Genomic DNA, 22,598 nt, shown 5'->3' with positions numbered 1-22,598 from the left:
GCTGTCCTGATTCCCAGAGCAGTAGCAGGTCAAATGCTGTCATATTTCAAAAATAGGTAGAATCAAATGCTTGCCATTATATAGAGATACTAATTCACACAAGCAGTACCTTCATATGAGCTATGTCAGACAGAGAGCCATCACATGCTTAAATCAGCCCTACACTTGTAAGATAGAAAAGCCCAAATCTTTGAAGTAGCAGCTTCAATTAAAAACTGCTACTTACAGGGAGCGCTTCAGATGCAGCTGCCAGTTATAAAACATCCCTGCAAATAATTAAACTGTACAGAACAATAAAACATACTTGCATATTTAAAGCACTTAGCATCACTCAGTTGCATTTTTAATATTTCAGATATGTACCATTAAGAGAAAGTTTTTCTTTTGTCTTCAGGGCTGTCACAATAGTAAAGGTAAAGGTACCCCTGCCCGTACGGGCCAGTCTTGCCAGACTCTAGGGTTGTGCGCTCATCTCACTCTATAGGCCGGGAGCCAGCGCTGTCCGCAGACACTTCCGGGTCACGTGGCCAGCGTGACAAGCTGCATCTGGCGAGCCAGCGCAGCACACGGAACGCCGTTTACCTTCCTGCTGGTAAGCGGTCCCTATTTATCTACTTGCACCCAGGGGTGCTTTCGAACTGCTAGGTTGGCAGGCGCTGGGACCGAACGACGGGAGCGCACCCCGCCGCGGGGATTCGAACCGCCGACCATGCAATCGGCAAGTCCTAGGCGCTGAGGTTTTACCCACAGCGCCACCCGCGTCCCTTGTCACAATAGTAGTTGGAATTAAATATAGCTGTGTAAAATACTTGCAAATGAGAAGTTGGAATTTACTGTAGAGAAACATGGATCTGCTGTTGTCTTCCACTAAATCCACATAAGACAGCCTAATGTTTCTCTTGCTTAAGATATATGAGGCAAAGATCTGGAAGTTTGTGGCAAATCAGCCTCCCACATCCCATCACTTTGCATTTGTTCCCGTGTAACTGCCTTGGGCCTGTGTTATTTCCGCACCATTCTTTTGGTCTTTCATAAGTTCTGTGTTGTGTTCGGTCAGGAGTAGGTTCAACTTTGGATATATATTTTTATAGAAAAGCAGAGTAAGAATTGATTCATACTTTCACTCCTACTAGCAGCATTCTATTGCAGAGTGCCTATTGTTGATAGCAGCCAGAAAGGGTCTTCTACCCCATCAGTGACCATGGCTACTGCAGCAACAGCAAATAGAGGCTGGCAAGGGAAGAGCTCCCCCCCCCCAAAACCACCCCCCCCGCAATGTTAGCCTGGGCTATTTCCAAAATATAAATTAATGAAGCAGGGGAGGGGCTCTGAAGGTTTGCTCCCTGCTCTCTACAAATCACAGTAAAAGTTGCTGAGGCTGCTGGTGGAGGGAGATTTTATACATCTGTAAAACGGAATACATGTGCTGTTTTTAGGGATGCACCATTTCATCAGAGTTAAAAAGTTTTAATTGAAAAAGTGCCCTGATGATTATTCAGACAGATTAATAGATTTTTTTAAATAAAAAACCCCGTTGTAGCACCATCTTAAAGCAGGCATCACTTTCCTCATTCATATACACACACACACACACACACAGCCAGTTTTCCTGTGCTTGAGTTCCTGGGACTAAAGATTTATTTAATTTTGCTGTAAAAGAAATGCAAAATGAACTTTTGAAAACAAAGTTAGAAGAAATAATGTTGTACGTGGAACTATTACTGTAGTTTTGCATTAGCAGGTGCAGAAGGTTCAATCCTCTGCAACTCCAGGCAGGTCTGGGAGAAAAACGTGTCTGAAACCAGGAGAAGACTCTGCCAGTCAGTGTAGACAGTAGTGAGCTAGATGGATGAAATTGTCCGACTCAGTAGGCAGCTTGCAATGTTCCTATGTCCCAGCCTCCCCTTCCTGGCCCCATCCTAGAGATAGATAATTTCTACACTCCTGCATTTGTGTTTTGTTGTTATGCACCTACAAACAATGCTATTTCTTCTTGTCCAGTTCCTACTGCGCCTTTTTATAAAGAGAAGCCGCCAAAAATCACGACTAGTCGCCCTTATCTCCTCCCCTCGCTGCCCCTGCTTCAACTTCTTATTTGCAGGGACCGGGCATCTGCCTGCGGCTTTCCTAACATTGCCGGACTACAGTTCCCATCACCCACCCCGGTCTCCATGCCTCTCCCTTGCGCATGCGCAGTCTCACCGCGGCCCCTCGTAACGTAGACGCGCGTTACCATGGCCGCGAGGCCTCAGGACGACGCGCCGCTTTCGCCGTATCCATGGCGACGGCGAGACCTTGTTTACACCCGCGGTTTCTACGGCGCCGCGGAGGTGACCGGGCCGGAGGGAGAGGAAACATGACGGCGGAGCTACTCCGGGCTCTGCGTGGTGGGCCAGGGACTCGCTGCCTGTCGCTGAAGGCGCGGGGGCTACGCCGCCTGCCGCGGGGGTTGGGGAAGATGAAGGGCCTGGAGAGACTGAGCTTGCGGGATAACAGCCTGCGCCGGCTGCCCCAGGATATGAAGGCTCTGGGCCGGGTGAGGCGGCCCAGCAGATCCTTTGGTCGAGGATTCTGCGCCATGGGGCTCCGTCCCTCCATCTCTGTAACCACTAGGGTTGCCACCTTTCAGCCCCACGCCCCCAGCCCTGCTCCTGTGCTTTTCTGACAGCGCCTTTCCCGCTGCGTTATTTAGCCTATGAACCTAGCATGAAAATAAAGTGGTAGGACTTTTCTTCCGTCAGCTGCTGATAAAGAGACAGTGGAAGGTGGGGGGCGGGCAGGTGGGGGGCATTTGGCAGGCTGCTCAGGACCTGCTCAAAAGCCATCCCAATAGGTCTAGGTTAAGGTTACCAGATTTTTTTCATTGAGTCCGGGGACACTTTTCAACTTCAATGGATTCTGTATGGGGACTGATTTGTAAATCGGGGGGCTGTCCCTGGAAAACGGGGACGACTGGTAACCTTAGTCTAGGTCCACAGTGGTTCCCAACCTTTTTTTGGCTATGCCCCACCTAAGCATCTCTAAAATCCTGACACCCTCCCCCCCCCTGTGACATATAATTCTTCTTATTCAAAAAGTGAGGAAGCCTAAAAGGCCATTCACTGTTACTAACTCATTCTTTAATTGCCCCCCTTAAAAATCAAATTGACCCCCTGTAGACCCTAGAATCATGGGTCTAGGATAAGTTGTCCAGGGCAATCACTACCTCTGTACTCAAGTGGCTTGTGATCCCCATTCTGCATTGCGCAGCAAAGATGGGGGTACCCCTCATCTGTGGCTCTTTGTGATGTCAGGACAGCTGGAATGGAGCACTGCTCAAAATCTTCATTGGGGAAAAAATAGTACAAAGCATCATCCTAGGGTTTCCAGTTGTGTTGTGGGCTTTTAAAACAAGAGGAACATGTGGTTCTTCTGTAAGTGAGATCGGGCTTGTTTATGCCACCATCAAGTTTTAGATTGCTAATGGAAAGGTAAAGATGCTATAGTCTTCATGGTCATAAATAGAGGATGCAAGTGTTCAAAGATAACACTTTCAAGCTCCATTGGTTTCAGTGACAGAGATTTAAGAGCTTTTTAAAAGCTCTACTTTACCATTAGAATCAATGGGGGGTAAGGGTGCACATCGTTTAACTGGACAGTGCCCTTAGTTTCTGGGTTATTTATCATATTAAATTAGGAGAGAACTGGGATCAAGTAGAAGGCATTGACTGAACAGCTGGATTGGGGGTGGAGGGAAGGGAATAGTTCTTTACATCTTTCAATCTAAGCCTTTATTTTTTATGGGTCATAAAAGTGGTTATGGAACTTTTTATGACAGACTGAAACTTGGCAGTAGTATAATTCAACCTGGGACTAATATGCACTTTTTAAAACAACATTTTAAAAATGTTCTGGGAAAACTCAAATTACTTCAAAATACTTTCACAAAGCCCCATGACTGTGGCACGAAAGTGTGTATTTTTCCACAATTGTAAAATATTTATACTTCATGCTGAAATCAGTGTTGTTGAAAGTGCTGGCTATACCACAATACATAATTATTTTGAGTAGCACTGTGCCAGCCTCTCTTCTCGGAATGGGTGCAGTCCTATCATGCTTTCTCCTTTGGCATAATGGCATATGGTGGTTTTATATGGAGAAGTATTTGGTTCTCTTTGCTTCTCCTTCCTAACTCATGTTTTGGAAGAGAAAGAGATACTTGTCTCATCATTTCAGGATGCAGTTTCTGATAGGATTCCAGGCCTACTATTTAAAGAAGGTAAAGTTAAAATTCCTAGTGAGTGTATTCAAACTCTTGGGCACAACTAAAGCAAGTAACTTGGATGGATCAAACCTAGTTCAACCAGCTCTGCATAGCCTAACTAATTAAAATCACAGCATACTACAGACAGAAAGGAGGCTTAGTGCAGAAAAGTGCTTACAGAGAAAATGGCAAAACCACATTCTGTAGCATAAGGCACACTGCAAAAGCACAATGTGATCTGGTGAAATATGCTATTTTTAAAATAATATTGGATTTAGGGTATTTATTTTCTTAGTTTTCAAATAAGAAACTGATTATAATGGACTGAAACTGACTAGATTCCCTCATGTACAAACATGAGCTGTGACTGTTGTCATAAAAAAGAATGGAGATTTAGGATTCTAGAAGCCCAGCAATACTACAACAGGATGTTGTGTAGTAGCATAGTAGTGTCTTAATAATGTGTGTGTGTGTGTGTGTTTAAGGGGGTTTACATGGTGCTGAACATTATATTTGGAATTAGGTTCCAGTATTACTTGGTATGTTTTCAGCTTTAAGTTAGTATTTAATAGCATGCATTTAAGTAAATGCATTAAGTAAATTTAAGTAAATGAATTAAGTAAATTTGAAAGCACGCAGTGCAAGTAGATAAATAGGTACTGCTCCGGCGGGAAGGTAAATGGCATTTCCGTGCATTGCTCTGGTTCGCCAGAAGCGGCTTTGTCATGCTGGCCACATGGCCCGGAAGCTGTACGCCGGCTCCCTTGGCCAGTAAAGCGAGATGAGTGCCGCAACCCCAGAGTCATCCACAACTGGACCCAATGGTCAGGGGTCCCTTTACCTTTACCTATTTAAGTAAATGAATACCAGCTAGGCTCAGGTCATGCTTTGGGGCTTCCCATATGCATATGGTTGGCTGCTGTGAGACTAGGATGCTGGACTAATTGGGCCATTGGTCTGATCCAGCAGACTCTTCATATGTGCCTGATGTTTTGGTGAAAGAAATGATGCAAGGCTGTTTAATTAAATATTTTATTATAGTTGAAGGTACTAAATTTGGGAAATAATAATTTTGAGGAGGTTCCAGAGCAGCTGAAATACCTCAAGTCTCTGCAGACTCTTCATTTGTTTAGGAACAAGATCACCAGAATATCACCCTTAATATTTGGTAAGCTCATATCACATCCTGCTCAAAATCATTTTAATGTGCAGTGTATATAATGTGACATATAATACTGCTCCATAAAACTTACAGTTGATAAATCATGTTTCTGAATCTATGTTTGTTATCTCATAAGCATTATTGTATTAAATGGGACTTACTTCCGGTTTTTAATTAAAGCGCTTTTACCCAACCCTTCAGCCAATGGAGGCTCCCAGAATGACTTACAGATATTCATAACATGACAGCCCATCCCCTCCCCTCTCCTCTTTGCATGTTGACAATCTGAAAGACAGGGCACAGCAGGAAAAATCATTCAGAGGGGAAAGGATTTTAGCATCAGTAAATCAAATTGAATAAATCTGCATATGAGCAAACCCTAATAGTTTTGGAGAAAATACACTCTTTTTAGATAACATATACACATCTTGCAGAACATACCATCTTAGAGAAAAACATTTGTTCTTTTGAGATAAGGCAAATTTCTAAGATGGTGCCAGTCTTCTATGACACTTTTTAAGGAGTCTACGTTTAAATGTTTGTAATAATCTGTTTTACTAAACGTTGTAGCCCTAAATAGTCTCAGTTCCCCAAATGTACGATGTTTGTAATTAGTATATATGTAACTGCATGGGCAATCAGTGAGATTTAGGCTGCTTATGACATTGTAGCCAAGTCTAAAAACCTGCTTTATGTTCTCATTTTGTTCCCTTGCTGTCATTCTGTCCACACTGCCCTAGAAGTAACTTCCCTTTATTCAGGAGAACTTTATTGCAAGCAACTATGTATAGAATTGGACTGTTATTGTTCCTGTTCTATACTGTGAATTATCCTATCATTGATTTCTATTTTGGGTTTCGCATGACTCTGTCCTATCACCTCTCTGAGCATATACTTCTTTTATCTCCTTTGGCAACACTTCATATTCCCCTTGAAACCGTGTACTGTACTTGCCTAGTAACCAAATGGAATGATCACCCATGTTACATTGTTGATCAATAAAAACACACACACTGCAATGACTAAAATGGAATGCAATGGCATTAAAATGCATATTCAGGTCTATGTAGATAATATATACTTTATCTTAAAACTGTCTTTTTTACAGATGGATTGCAAAATTTAGTACTCCTCAATCTGAACAACAACCAACTTAGTTATCTTCCTCCAGAGATACAAAGGTAACTACTATAATTTTGAAGTTTTATCTAAGCTGCCTATACCATTATTTGTTAGTGTGAGACATGTTTATCTGGGCAGAAGCTGTGATATATTCCTTAATACTGAATGGCAAAAACAATAAAATATAGCAAGTTATATGCCTTATTTTGGTTCCACACTTCACACTTTTTGGACAATAGCAGCAGAAAAAATAAAATAACACCAGTGCCCTCCCCAGTCATCCATTATACTTTCCTTTTGTTTGAGACTCACTAGCTGTACTAAAAATTGCTTCTGTTCTGTCCACGTTAGTGTTACATCAGGTAGGCCCAAGTTCTCATATAGTCACATTAGGATTGCAAAAGGGCTCCTATAGAAATCTTAAGCTAGATATTTAAACATAATGTTTTGTAGTATTGTACGCTTCGTAGGGTTTAGGTTCCATCCCTGTCAGCAGCCATTCCTTTATTATTATATATCTATTTATACCCCACTTGTTTCCTTGATGGGAATCAAGGCAGCTTACAAATAAAAACAAGAATCACTAAAAATATAGAGAAAAACAACAATAATTAAAAACAATTAAACATTTAAATAGAAATAAAACCATATACAGTACATATATAAAATTTGTTTTAAACATACAAATAATTACAATAAAAACAGCACAGCACCAGCCCTTTCATTCAAAGCAGTCAATTTCCAAAAGCCTGTTCAAACAAGGTCTTCACTTGCTGGCAGAAGGACAACAAAGAGGGAGCCAATCTAGCTACTACAGGAAGGGAGTTCCACATTGAGAAGGCCCTTTCCCATGTCCCCATTCCTTAGACAATGCCAGGCCTACTTGCTCCTTTGATGATAAAACAGTTACTTATTGGGCTGCTACATCTTCAGTTGATTGTGCTTAGTTACAGAGTTAACTCTTACCTATGAGAAACATAACTCTGACCTATGAATTAAAAACTACCACATTAATTTTGAGTTTTAGTGCTTTTCTGTACCTTTATTGTGTTACGGCTAAAATCTGGGTGCGGGGCTACTCTGCCACCCAGCTCATCGGACTAAGTCCGTGGGTCCCTGCGGAAGAAAATGAGCTCAGCCGGACAGGAGCAAACTGCAGAAGATCCAAGTTTATTGCGCAACAGGTTCAAGGCGAGATTGAACAGCGAGAAAGGGGTGACATGAACTTTTGAAACTCCCTCCATGTCCCAGAATACAGTGCAAAACACATCCCAGTTACATCATGAATACATTAAGGAAAGGTTGGGTTACACAGATTACATCATGAATACATTAAGGAGAGGTTGGGTTACACCGGATTAACATATGGAGGAGGGAGGGGGGAATATGCAGAGCTGGAGATATGCGCAGATAAGTGCTTCCTGAGTGCAGGTGATGGGAAGACAATGGTCCATGTATGCATAGTCTGCCACCTGGCATTGCCCGGAGGAAAGGCTTGGCAGAGTGATTTGACAGGATTAGGGTCTTGACACCTTGCTTGAGGGATTATGGAGGACAGGGGAGGTGTGATGGAGTCCTAGAGAAATTGAGCAAATTGGCACGTTGATTTTCTATGAATTTTATAAATTTTAGTCCCTTTTGACATTGACAATTGGAAATAAATTGATATATTGTAGCGAAGAAGAAGGTGAAGAAGACATGCCCCCCCCTTTCCGTAACAATTGGCAGTAAGGTGATTGAGGTACATTCACTTAATAGACTAATTAGCAACTTTTAATCCTGTTTTGTATTAAAATCTGTCTAGATGCAGATGTGTAGACCAACATTCCTGGTAAACATACAAAAGAAAAATAGAGTTGGAGGCTTGGAATTCTTTGTTCCTTTCATAGGCTTGAACATCTTGAATGCTTGAGTTTAGACAATAACCGACTGCAAAAAATTCCCAAAGAATTCTGTTATCTCCGAAAGTTGTGTGAACTCCATTTGTTCAACAATTCCATCACTGCACTCCCTGAAGAGATTAAATACCTGAGAAAACTCAAGATCTTGATTTTGGCAAGAAATCAAATAGAAGAACTTCCTGATGTGAGTAATGGTGTGCTTTGAAAACTCTGTCTTCTTGAGACCAGTACAAAAGTCATATGCAGTTTGTAGAGGGATTTTTTTTTTATTTTTTATTAAATCACCTTGTGTTGTGCAGACTGTTTATAGCCAGTTAGCACTTCATGGTAAGCCATCGTTAATTGTTTACTGTGTGTGCACCTTAGCTGATTTGCTCTTCCCTGCTCACACTGGGAAGAAGCAAGCTACAATCCCTGACTTAGCATTACATATGAACCAGTGATCATGCTTTATTTCACTCCAAGCAAACAACAGTCAGTAAACCAAGAACCACCTGTGCCTATAACTACTACTACTACTACTACTACTACTACTGCTACTACTACTCTGAGTAGAATTTAGTTAGCTACAACCTAGAATCTGTTATGTTTTGCTAAACTAAGAAGGTGCAGGGAATTCATATAAGCACATTATTGATATTCACCATATGGGAAATGGAAATACCCTTTGTTGTTGTTGTTGTTCAGTTGTTTAGTTGTGTCCGATTCTTCGTGACCCCGTGGACCAGAGCATGCCAGGCACTCCTGTCTTCCACTGCCTCCCGCAGTTTGGTCAAACTCATGCTGGTAGCTTCGAGAACACTGTCCAACCAGAAAATACCCTAACATTACAATTAATCAAGAATTCCCATGGGTGGCCTAAAGGAAAATAGCTTTTGCTTTGGATGGAACCTCACCTTGCCTTTCTGCTTTGCTGCCTGCTATGCCCAGAATTGCTTCCCAAAATACCACTGTGATATTGTGTTTCTCTTCCTTTCAACCCCTCCTTTTCTTTGAAGCCTTTAGCAGAACCACCTAGTTACCATTCACTACTGAAACTAAGGGCTTGTCCACACTTCCTCTTGTCCCGCTGCTTTCCCCTGGGGAAAACTGCTCTTTAGCGCTCAGTCAGAGCAAATGGCAATTTGGGTTTTCCCTGGTTTGCTATTTCTTCCAGTCTAAGTGGGTTTTCTTTTGGAAAGGAGTGGGGCAAGGCGAAAACCACCTGGACCCATGCCTAGTAACCACGAGTCAAGCGGAAAACTGCTTGGCCCCATGCTTTCCAGGCATGGACTTAGCGGAAGTGTGAATAAGCCCTCTGCCTAAGTAAGTGCAAATAACCTAAATACATATTCTTTCCCTATCTGTCTCACCTCTATCATCTATGTCGTCTTTTGTTACCATCTGTATCAATTTTCAATTTGTAAATATACCCCCAGAGAGGTAAATATTCTAAACACAGTACTTTGTTTTAATACCAACTAAAATCTAGTCCCTCTTAGAATACATTTTCAGCTTTCCCTGTATGGTTTTTATTCTCCCACTTCTGACAACTGTTTTATTTTTGTACTTTCACCTCTGATGTCCGAGTCAATATAATTTACTTTAATGTTGCTAAGGCTCCTTTGGCTTTTACTAAATTTATCGTTTTTCACTAGGGACTTTGCAAATTGAAGAGGCTTAGAGTTCTAGATGTAGCAGGAAACAATATCCAGATCTTCCCAACAGCAGTAAGTAGGACTATTAATAGATTTCTTCAGTGGAATAATCTGTACATTATGAAAATTAGTAAAATGGATTTCAGAAACATGAAGCAGGAATGCGTAGTGGAGGTCCACCCCAAATCAGCAGGACCTCCACTCAGTTTAGGGGAATTCTTCCTTCTGCCATCAACCTTTTCTTCCTTCTGCCGCCAACCTTTTCTTCCTTCTGCCACCAACCTTTTGTGTCCCATCCCACATGGTTCAAAAGGGCCTCCCAACCTACTGGAGAGGCTTTGTGGGTGACACAGGTAGTGCAGGAGGGAAGGGAAAATGAAGGGACAGAAAACTTTCAATCCATGAATGTCTTTAACTTACCTTAAGATCGATACCAGCAAGAAAAGGATACCATGTGAAAAGGATCTAGGAGTCTTGGTTGACCACAAACTTGACATGAGCCAACAGTGTGACGCGGCAGCTAAAAAAGCCAATGCAATTCTGGGCTGCATCAATAGGAGTATAGCATCTAGATCAAGGGAAGTAATAGTGCCACTGTATTCTGCTCTGGTCAGACCTCACCTGGAGTACTGTGTCCAGTTCTGGGCACCACAGTTCAAGAAGGACACTGACAAACTGGAACGTGTCCAGAGGAGGGCAACCAAAATGGTCAAAGGCCTGGAAACAATGCCTTATGAGGAACGGCTAAGGGAGCTGGGCATGTTTAGCCTGGAGAAGAGGAGGTTAAGGGGTGATATGATAGCCATGTTCAAATATATAAAAGGATGTCACATAGAGGAGGGAGAAAGGTTGTTTTCTGCTGCTCCAGAGAAGCGGACACGGAGCAATGGATCCAAACTACAAGAAGATTCCACCTAAACATTAGGAAGAACTTCCTGACAGTAAGAGCTGTTCGAGAGTGGAATTTGCTGCCAAGGAGTGTGGTGGAGTCTCCTTCTTTGGAGGTCTTTAAGCAGAGGCTTGACAACCATATGTCAGGAGTGCTCTGATGGTGTTTCCTGCTTGGCAGAGGGTTGGACTCGATGGCCCTTGTGGTCTCTTCCAACTCTATGATTCTATGATTCTATGATTCTAAGAATAGTCAGAAAATACTGGGATGCAGTTGATTAACAACCGTATAATATGGATACACTATAAAAAGTGATTGAACAAAGGATGGCAATTCTAGTAAATGGAGCAGCAGGCAGGAAAGTTGCCCAATGTGAAGGGCACTATGCCTATAGCTCTCTGGACCCCAACCCCACCCAATACAGTTACAGACACTTCAGGTTACAAACTCCGCTAATCAGGAAGTGGTTGCTCCAGCTTAAGAACTTTGCCCCTGGATAATTGTGTGTCAGCGGTGCAGCGGCAACAGGAAGACCCATTAACGAAAGCACGCCTCAGGTTAAGAACCCTTTCAGGTTAAGAACGGACCTCTGGAATGAATTACCGTAAGTTCTTAACCTGAGGTACCACTGTATATAGAAATGCTTACAGAGGATGTTTGAATGCATGCTGAAATAATATCAGCAAACACCTGAGGGCAGCACTACATAATGTCACACTGCTCAACTCAGTTTTTTATTGTACAGAAAAGCCAACTGGAAAAGTTCACCCGTAGAAAATAATTTTCTTGAACATTTGTATGTTCAGTCTTTGCATATGGTTTCACAATATTCCAGTTTATCTGACCAACATCCTTTAACCACAAAGTGATTTCCTACTGCAGGTACATTACATGGCAAACTGTTTTTCTTTTTCGCAACTACAACTGTGTTTGCTGCTGAAGCGTGGACAGCATCCCCTTGTGCTCATGTGTGTTTCAAATATTTGTGTACCTGAATATATCATGGCATTGTTGCAGAAAGCACTCATTTGACACCAGCATTAAATGTATTTGATGTGTAATGCAAAGAGCTGCCATTAGACATTAATGACTCAGCTTCCCTACCAAAAATGACCCTAATATGAGGTAGTGTGTGGTAATAGGTTCCATTAAATTTTAGTAGAGTGGAAGGCAGAGGTCTGGCCTATAGGGCACAATCCAGGAAAGGACTTTCTAAGCAACATTAAGATGAACAGGAATGTTAAATAGTACTGCAACATCCATTATTTTCAGCTAGGCTTGTACAGGAGAACCTTCTGTTATTTAGTGTGAAGAGTGGACACCATTTGTGTTTCCTGCTTTGGTCCAGGCCTGTTTCTTTACATTAGCAATCTCTGTTGTGTGAAGTAATGAATTTAACTTATCATGCTGTACTATACGTACTATTCCCAGTGGAAATAGAAGAGTAGCATGGTGCAAGTCATGTGCAATTTCAGGGGTGTAGAGGCAAACTGAGTCATTCATAATGGAACGATTAAAAACGATACTGCTAGCAAAATAGAAAATACATCTTTAACTAGCAACAAACAACTACTGAAGAAGACCAGAAGCCATCTGTAAGCATAAGAAAGCCTATATTTAGGAATTCAGTTTCTGAAACTTGTTTGAAGAGATACCCATCTATGAATTCAAGTAATCAACTTCAAATTCAAGATATAGCATTTAAATATACAGTTTGATTAGGTATGATTTGTTAGCAGTACTTTTCTAAAGGGTTCTTTTTGTGGTATTTGCTTTATCTACTTCTTTTGATGAGTTTATCATTCATAATGGAAGCCACTATCCTTCCACTTGTTAGAAGTGGCTTTCTAGTCTTCCACCTGACGTCTGTGATGGACACAATAAATTCATCTCTTCCATTTGAGAGCACAGTAGAAAATACTTTACTGAGGAACTAGTGTTCTCATATGCATACATTATACTTTTACATGTGCAAAGGCCCTTTTCTAGATTATTTTGGCTGTACTTTAAAAAATTTCAGAAGGAAAATATTCAAAAAATTATGAAACTCCAAACAAGCATGTTATCAAACCAAATAGATTTTGGAACTAGAACGCCTTCTTGCACCTATCATTTTACATGTACTAGAATTATGTAAATTAAAAGGAACGAAAGGTTGCAAGTATTCTGTAATGTAAACAGTGCGTATATTGGCATGAAAATATGGCTCTTTTGAACTATAAAACTCACATAATGGGGGTGGGGGGAATGTAAAGTTTGTCTGTGAGCCAATTTGTATTTGGGCAGAAATAAAGGATTCATTTTTTAAAAGGATATTTGCAGCCAAACAGACCTAGATTTAGAAAAGAATTGAGTATTTCTCCCAATGGAAAAAGAATTGGCACTATTCACACACAGCTGAGTACATCTAACTTTTGAAAGGTGGTCTTGAGACTCTAACTTTACATGTGTGCATTAAGATGCAGTCAGCCCCGAAGTCAGTTTAAGAGGCAGAGTTAAGCCCTTCAATGTTCTAGCATTTAAATAAGGGATTTGAAAGTGTTGAACATGTCAGTTTTATGGATATTTGCTCTGAAGTAACATTTTTTTAGTTCAATGCAACTTCCTTCTCCCAAGTAGGTATGCATAGAAAAATTCATTAGAACCATATCAATACTGTTTAATTTTGTTACTTTAAAAAATATTTAGAGAGTTCTTATTACACAACTGCCCAGATTATAATTATTGAAGAATTGTGCTTGTTGCAACAGTTAACTGCCATTTATGCTTTGCTGAAAATGCAAACAAATACCTAGCTTTCTATATCCTGCTGAACCTTTTAAAGAATTGTTGGTATAATCAACCTAAATTTAAGCACTTTTAAGTCCCACTGTTTTCAGTGTTAGCACATTTAAAAACTTTCCCATTGAAATCAATGGGCTTTAAGAGTTTTAACTTTGGCTGGATTAATAAATATCTGCTAAATTCATTGTCATGAACAGCTAGTAGTCATTTTTATGTGGAACCTGTGCTAGCTATAGAACTCAAGAGTTCCAAACTTACTGATCTGTTCTTCACTATATTTTATGAGAATGAAATCATCTTTTGACGTTTCTTGTAAAGGAGATTTTGGATTACACCTCAGAGATTCTGTCATAGTTATAATTTGAAAAAAAAAGCTGTAAGAAAGTGATATATTTTTATGGTGATTGCTACAAACTATGTGACCCAGAATGTAATTGCCTATTCACTCATCTTGCCCTGGAGGTATGAACTTTTTAATGTCACAAAATCTCAAGCTTTCATTTGTGGAAAGACAATAAAAGGTTTTACAGATATACCAGCTGCACAGAATCCTCTCTCTGTGTTTATATGTTTAATACAGGTGTTCTCAGAAAGTCAAGGTCTTCTAGCTTTGCTTACATTGAGCAGTTGCTTATATAATATCAGCAGAATTGTTATCTATCAATTTACCTATCTTTGTATGCTCTATCTAATAAAACATTAGAGTTAGATAAGCTTAGGTTGTTTCATAAAACCACATAGTATCAAATTAAGCTAAATGCAATATTATTAAGCAAATTTCTATTATGCACTTCCTCTCAAAGGAGCCCACTTAATATTTGTTTATGTAGCATATGAACTTGTGATTTAATATAATTTTTACTGATTTGTCAGTGGAAAGTATTCATAGACCGGAATGTGTATAAGAGGAATAGTAATCATTACAGAAGGAACAAAGAATCAGGGCCATTTATTTCAAGATGGTTTGTAAATTACTTAGAGAAATTTCATGAAACCATAAAGAAAAAATACATTCTTGGATGGTTTTCCAGCAAACAGCACAGTGTGTCAGGTCCCTTCGGTAGCTCTAGAAATCAAGTGTATAATAACTCAGCTTGTTACACAGTTGACAGTGGGGATGGCCTAACTATGAATAATTTCTTCCAGATCCATTTGAATAGCTTTTTGTCCCTGGTCTAGTTTTATGGTAAGCCCATTGCACATAATGGACTGCTGGAAAGTCCTGTTGCCAAAGTCACGATGCCCTGTACAGTCTGTCCTGCCAAAGGGCTGGAAAATGGGTGGTGGCGTTGTCTTGTTCTGTGGTAAGGTGAGGGTCAGGCTAGGTGCAGAACAACACAATGCTAAGTAGGCACAGGTGGGATGCAAGCTGAGGTGAGGCAAGGCTCAGTCTGTAAGCAGAGGAAGGCAAGGTGAAGTTCAGGCTGGATGTGAATCTCAGACTGTGTTATAGGATTCCGCTTCAGCAACAAAACCAACTGGTAGCAGCTACATCCCAGTTGTTAGCCCTGTCTGTACAGCAGAGCTTTCCAAACTTTCCCCTGTTGGTGACACACTTTTTAGACATGCATCATTTTGCAACACAGTATTCAGGTTTACTAGCAAACCAGAGGTTAAACTAACCCCTTTCCAGCCCCAGGAGGAGCGTGGGGAGCAGTCACGTGACACACCTACACACTGCAGCCGACACTAACGTGTCACAAGACACAGTTTGGAAAGCTCTGCTGTACAGGAAGGTACTTCTTCAGTTGAAGGGTGCCACCTGCTATAGTAATGTCCTGCTGCAATTAAGCAAAGGAGCCTCTAGTCTCTCTGGGACTTCAACAATGGAGTCCTCTGAGGACAGCAGTGCTTAATTTTTGGACTGGAGGGGCACCAGCTGCAGACTTTGATTCGACCCCTTACTATTATTTATTTATTTTTTAAAAGATGCAAGTCTAAACAATGAATTGAACATGAAATAGTTTGCCCCTGATTTAGTTCACAGGGACTTTTTTCCAAGTCAGTATGCCTATTTTTGCAACTGCAATCAAAGTAATACTAAAGCAGCCAGCATATCAACATGCCAAGCTGGAGATCTCATGGGGTAGATGCTCCTGCCTGACCTCGCTTTAGAATAAGGGTGGCTAACCTGTGACCTGAATTTGATCTGCCAAGCTACAGGAAGTTGCCTGCAACTTTTATCTGATCAGGAGATAAAACACCCTGCCTTCTCATTGGAAATGACATTTGGTAAACATTTTGTTGAAAGTATTGATGTTTCCTGTATTTCTTGTGTTGTTTAAACAGATGGAAGATCTTGAACTGGAGGAACTTTATTGTGAAAGTAATCCATTGCTTCAGAAACATCCAGTTAGTGCCATACAAGAGGAGGACATTTTGACTCTTAAGGTTACTGGAGAAAACTTTTCAAAATTATAGATAACAATGGACTAACTTAAGTCTATAGATTTTAGTGGGTCATCTCTGAGTATGACTTAGTTGAATACCACCCTAAAGTTTAAAAATGACTTTTTCAGATTTCAGAGTAATCAAAATCCTTGTCATTCAAAGCATTCTAAATAACCATTCTGTATTCCAAGAGATAGTTTTACTTACTAAAAATGATCCTTAGTCTGGTGGACAGAGTTTGAAATTAAGTTAATTAAAGTTTCAGGATTTTGATAAATTGTAGGGATTTCTTGGGAAAGGATAATAGATGCTATGGTGGAAGCCAACCACTTTCCAACAGTATTTAAGTACAGAGGAAAAAAGTTAATAGTAGCTGTTTCTACCCGTTCCTTTTAAAGAGCACAAACACTGAATGAACACTGTTTCTGCCCCTTCCTTTTAAAGTGCAAAATGTTAGTGAAACCTGAAATACATGGGGAAGATATTTAAAATAACATACAAGAGCACAGTTCTGTATAACAGCCACAAAAAAGCACTGAAAGGCACAAGACTGTAACAACAGTATATTAATGAGAAGAAGTTTTCAATAAGGTAGACAAAGTGTATATTTCATGAAGACTTACCAAGAACCATATAGTACAAAAGTAATTGTTACTGCATTGAAGGATGCTCTAAGCAGCTGAAAGCAGACCAGCTTCCTGATAAGGTCTGGTTTTGACTCTTCCCCAGATAATAGCACCTCAAAAACATTTCAAGGCCCTGAGTGTGGGGAGTACTGTATTGGGACAAGCCATGTGTCTTGGAGCTCTGCTGTGAACTTCTAAACTAACCTGTAGTCTGATATGTGTTTGGGCGTTGTAGTGAATTTTGGAATAAAGCCTTTAACAATAACCGAGCTGAGAATTTGAGCACCACATCCACAAGTGGGTCTGTGAAAAAATGTGTCTGTGAAAGGCTGCAAATGTACTTTATGGCTATGCATATTGTGTATTGTGTGGCTTCAGCAAACTGTATCTCAATTGCTATAAATAAATTTGCTTTTCTCTTACAGTGAGCCATTTTATATTCCCATAGAATTCTATGGCTACTCTTTTTGGTTCTGTTTGAGTTAATGGTTTTGCAATGAGTAATAAGTTAAAAGCTAACTTGGTTTTTTAAAGACCTTAACACAAATCTAAATTTTAAAGAAAAAACAGAAATTATTTCCAAATTCTATAAAATTAACCTCCTTGGGGTGGGGCCTGCATATATCTTTTTGCAAAGAGCTCAGCGAATCATTCATAATTACAAAATGAGTATTTTTTGCTGGAAAAAAAGCAGAATGGAGCAATCTGAACATTTTCAGGACATCTTTGACAAAAAGGATTAGCTATTTCAGTATTAATTTGAGGATAGAATTCTCGCTCAAATTGTAAAATAACAGATTAATTTGGAAGCTTTAAAATTGATTGCATCTTGTAAATAGTTATACAAATAGCACTGAATTCTTTAACTGGCTGTCTATGGGTAGAAAAGTCTAGCATGCTTCATGAAATTAATAAGCACTCTGTAAGGAAAAAGGAACATGTTCAGATAGGAACACAGGGAGCTACCATCTAGCTCAGTATTGTGCACACTGGCTGGCAGCAGCTCCCTCCCTCCAAGTTCCATCAACAGACACTGATTGAAAAACATCCTTCCTGGAGCTAGATTTGCGTGTGGCACTTGATCTATCCTTTACAATAAATTCACAGTGCCGCATGGTTACCGCACGTCTGGAGATAGAGAGAACAACTCTTTTATTCCTATCAGGCAGAGCCTTTTGCAAACAGAGCTGTGCAACTTGGGGTAAAAGGCTACAAGGCCCATCTGGATAAGAGATTATTAAAATATGGAGCCATATGCTCACAGAGTCTCCTGCTAAGTGTCCGGGGTTAAAAGCATTCACTTTGAGGTTCTCTTTCAAGTCTTTTGAATAATATAAGCTATTCTGTCTTTTTAATCATACAGGAACTAACAGCAAGATTTATTCTTGATCAACTGGAAAAGAAAAACTTTAATTTACACAGGGCGCTAAAGCAGAACTTAAATGCACAGAAGATGCTTGCCCATAAACAAGAATGTGCTCAGTGCAGACGTGGCTTTCTGGGCATGTGGCTAGAATGTGTACAGTTCGTGGATATAAGACAGGTAATTTTTCCTGAATCATGTATTATTTAAAGCTGGATTCATTGCATATCCAGACTTTTGCTCGGTTCTGCTGCGGCATGTTTCCCACAAGCACCTTCAAAATCTATTGTTTCCTTTCTGCACGTGTGCATTAAAAATTCTTGGGTCCCAGTTATAAGGAGAATACTACTGGTTCAGCATTTGGTTTCCATCAGTGGCCAGCCATCTCCTATCTAAACTATTTCAGCTTTCTCTGTTTTTTTAATACCACCTCTGCTGTTATTTATTAATTCACTTATCTCATCTGTAATCTCGTGTTTTCTTTGACTGAGTTCCATTTGTTTATGTAATTTGTATCCCACCCTTCCTTCAGAGACACATTTCAGCCTCACAAACTCATGACAGTGGCCCCTGAACCTGATCTGGCAATTGGGTGAGGCCTAGGAGGTGAGGCCTAGGCAGGGTCAGTGGCCAGTTTAAATGTGCCACGCAGAACCTGAGGGTTACTTTTCTCATGCAGCACCCTTCTGCTACATCTCAAACCAAGATTTGTCATTCCAGGTGTTATACCAAAGCAGCTGCAAATAATCGGTTCTTGATTTGGTGGCTATTCAGAAACTCTGGTTTGTCAGGTGTTGTTGTTTTAGATATCATAAAAACCACAGGTCTGAACCATCAGTGGCTATTAGCATGGGGTATACAACTCAGCATCTCCTCTTGTGCACATGCAAGTGTCAGTAGAAAGATGTCGCCTTATATGGGAACCATAACTTGATAGTGCCCACTGGCAGTTCCACTACTATGGTGAAAGGGTCACTAGGGAGAGGACACACAGATTATGCCCCCCCCAAGACTGCTAGGATTAATCTCTGGACTAAGGGAGGACATAAGATCATGGAAGCTAAGACAGAATCTTTACATAAAATATTATGTTTCATAATAGAATCAATATTTCTCCTGGGTAAGGTCTCTGAAAGGACACTGCATGATGCCCTTTCTTGAGGCTTGTGCTGAAGTGGCAAATCTGACACTGTTTCCTAACACCTCATCAACAGGGTATAACATCTTGATTTTCAGTTTCACCGTCCTGCTCCTCCAATTACTAATTTTGAATGCCATCCAGTAAATTAGCTTTCCCTTGACTCCTGCTGGCCCATTTCCCCACCAGATTACATAGCGCTGGATTGTTCTTCTCGCAGATGTAAAATTCCTGCTGCCTTTCTATTTAGAGATAAATGTGCGAGGGCAACTATAGCTCTGACACAAATGTTATTAATTTTAAACATCATTTCAGCCAGCTCTTTGTTGTTCATTTTGTCTGAGCAAATCTGAATGTAAGGGTTGACTGTGTTGTGTCAGGGAGGTTCACGAGGACCCCTACATCGCTACAATTTATAAAAATGAATACGCTCTGTAAAATACGCTAACAGTTATGCTGTTATATTTTCCCCTTTCTTTTTAAAAGCGAATGAAGACTAGCAGAAACTTGGAGCTCTTACCTGTCAAGGCACTTCTGTGCTCATACAAATGCTTTAATCACAGCGGCCACGAACTCTTTGGGATTGCTGTACCCTAGAGCAAGCAATAAACCCAGGATCTCACCCAGCTGGCAAGTTGCAACTATTGTGACACTCTTAAGAACGGAACCAGAACATAGCATTTTGTGCTATATCCATATTCAATGTGAAATACACAGTTGTGTTGGAACAATGGTGGCAGAGAAGTGATTTAGTGGTGGGCAGGAATTATTTCCTACAGCTGTACAGTTGGTGTGTTTTGGCAGCCTTGACTCTCCTTCTGAAAATGGATGAAGTTAATGGCATTGTTTAACAGTGAGGTAAAAGTTTTATAATGTAAACTCTAACTAGCCTAGGTTACTGTGGTTTCTTTTGGCTTCTCTGTTATGATCCGTGCACCTTAATCTGAAATTCTGATAAGTGTTTCTCCCCCCCTGAAGATTTAGGGTCAGACCTTAAAACTGCAAAAGAACACTTTTAACGTGTGTCCAGTGATTACGTAGTGCTTGATTTCCATTATAAATCCTGTTTTCTAGAAGTTTATAACTTGGCTTTAACATTTGGCATGCATAATTTTCAACACAGAAGAAAATGTGTTGGAGTGTTTTTAAAAAGAAAGGGAATTGGTACATATTAAGAAGGATTTCTTTGCTCATAGGAACTTTGATTATAAGAAAGCTGTGTATCCTGGCAACCTTTGGAAAAAAGAACATTCCATGGAGAAGCAAGCAGTTTGATAGGACGTTCACATGCTTGCTTGCTTTTCCACTTTTATTTCTTTGCATGTTTTATCTTCAGTGTTTCCAGTGCTATTTTACTAGAAAACTCGCCATGTTCTCTTATAATGGCAAAGGCGCCCACCTGAGAGGTGCTGGAACTGAAAAAAAGTATTTCTATGCTGCAATTCCTCCTGGTTTGCAATTTGCATTCTCATCTCATGTAATTAATTGCAGTGCTACAGAAAACAGGGCTGTTTCTTAAACTTGATCCTAAATTTAAGCATGTGGATTGACTTTACTGTTTACATACTGAGATCATTCGTGTTCTGATCTAAACAAAGAAAGATGTATTTAAATTTGAAATAGTAAGTAGAACCATGTACTTCCCTAAATTGCAGATATTTTGTATACGATTCCCCCCCCCCTTTTTAAAGAGAAAGCATTCTATGTAACATAGTGACTTGGAAATCAAGCGAAACTCAAGTGAGTTCCTAGAATGAAACTAGTGACCACATTCAAGACAGCATTCAGCATTTCAAGTGTAAACCCCAGCTTAGCACACCGCTCATTTTCAAGAAAGCTGTAAAAATGTGTTTTCTGTCTTGAAGATTGAGACATCAGAATGAAAGCTGATGTCAGCATCTAGAATACTGTTCAGTTTTTCAAGTACAGGCCCCAGCTTGCACCCACCCTCCTTTGACAAAGGTCAAGGGTGTGCAAAATAAATTAGAATCAGCAGGGCTTTTTTCAGGTGGAACTTGCCAGTTCCTCTCAGGTGGGTAACATTGCCATTATAAGAGATGTTCTCTTTTTCTAGAAAAATAGCACTGAAACAGATGTCTGAAGTGGAGACTCTCAAACACAGTTCTTCACTAGTGCATAATGATTTCAAAATGTAATTTCATTTGTCAAGTGATAGTTACATAGAAACAGCACTTCTTAGGCAGTATGTTTTAGCTTACAATATGGGGAAGAATAAAGACCCTGTTTAAAATATTTATTGGTACACGGTATTATCTGAAAACACATCTGATACTTGCTTTTTCTGAACACAGTTATAGTGAGCAAAAGGATTCAAAAAGGTGTATTGATTCAACTGTCAAATAAATAGTACTCTTTAGTAAAAGCAAAAATGACCAAAAAGGCATTTGACGTTTTATTCAAGTGGAAAAACTCTTCAAATTTATCCTAAGGATGAATGAATGGTTGAAATCAGTGGTGCTTTAGTTGCAATACATTTATCTCATTGATTGCCGCATCACTTGAGTACAGGTATCGGATTCAGAGTTGGTTAGCTTGAAAAGGTATCTGAAGGAACCCCAGCCCTAGAAGCAAGTGTCTACATTTTGCAACTTGCCATAATATTTTGTTCCACAAAGAAAATGCCTGTGCCAAATACTTTTCCGGCTTATCCTTGCTGAGATACCATGAAAGCGCATGACATCCCTTTCAGTTACAATAGGGAGCAGTGCTTGTGTTTTTTTAATCCACCCTTTTGCAACAACTTGAGAAGAACTTTCACATTTGTTTACATTTACTTGAGTTTTTCAGTGGCTCTCTTACGTAATCATTCTTAACGGAAACTAAATTAGTGTAGCATAAAATGCAACAAATATATTATCCAAGCATTTATAAAGAAAATGAAATACCATTATGAGATATCACTAGAAAACGACTCTTTTCTTGTCCAGGCTTAATTCTTTCATGGGTCAATTTTATTTTTATGAAAAATTAAATATTTGGCAGCTTGACTCTGTGTTTTCAAAGTTACAGAACATACTGGATTGCTTTCATTCCTAATGCAATGACAGAAACAACAACTGCAGTGGCAGTGAGAGTGCTGTTTTCAAAGTACTGAACAAGTGTTGTTGAAGTAAAGGTGCCTTCCCCCTATAAAGGACTGGAAGACTTTGAAGAAATACTTCCATTTACCCCATCACTTTCTCCTGGGGAAACCTGTGGTTTAGTGCTGAATTGGAACAAACGGCAATCGGATTTTCAGTGGATTGCCGTTGGTTCCGATTTAGTGCTAAATAGTGGGTTTTCCAGGGTGAAGTGGAAGGGCAAAATCAAAAACTCTCGGAC

General features: G+C 40.1%; 1 protein-coding gene across 1 annotated transcript; it reads left to right on the top strand.

Annotated features, from left to right (window-relative positions):
- The first annotated feature begins 1,744 nt into the window (after positions 1-1,744).
- LRRC69 (leucine rich repeat containing 69) lies at positions 1,745-21,509 on the top strand. The gene is made up of 8 exons (XM_053395678.1): positions 1,745-2,536; positions 5,285-5,411; positions 6,514-6,586; positions 8,417-8,612; positions 10,066-10,137; positions 16,028-16,129; positions 18,119-18,298; positions 19,743-21,509. Exons 1-8 carry the CDS (start codon positions 2,189-2,191, stop codon positions 19,851-19,853), a joined length of 1,209 nt encoding a protein of 402 aa, XP_053251653.1. The 5' UTR covers positions 1,745-2,188; the 3' UTR covers positions 19,854-21,509.
- The last annotated feature ends 1,089 nt before the right edge of the window (positions 21,510-22,598 follow it).

The sequence above is a fragment of the Podarcis raffonei genome, chromosome 7, assembly GCF_027172205.1.
Source record: "Podarcis raffonei isolate rPodRaf1 chromosome 7, rPodRaf1.pri, whole genome shotgun sequence".
NCBI lineage: Eukaryota > Metazoa > Chordata > Lepidosauria > Squamata > Lacertidae > Podarcis > Podarcis raffonei.
Note: the sequence above shows the minus strand (reverse complement) of the source record. Positions and strands in the feature narration are given on the sequence as shown.

Bases quoted from the DNA above. Each gene is read 5' to 3' on its own strand.
- LRRC69 (XM_053395678.1), top strand. From the start codon at position 2,189: ATGCGCAGTCTCACCGCGGCCCCTCGTAACGTAGACGCGCGTTACCAT. The intron at 2,537-5,284 runs GTGAGGCGGCCC...ATTTTATTATAG, and splicing joins ATATGAAGGCTCTGGGCCGG to TTGAAGGTACTAAATTTGGG. The intron at 16,130-18,118 runs GTTACTGGAGAA...TTAATCATACAG, and splicing joins AGGACATTTTGACTCTTAAG to GAACTAACAGCAAGATTTAT.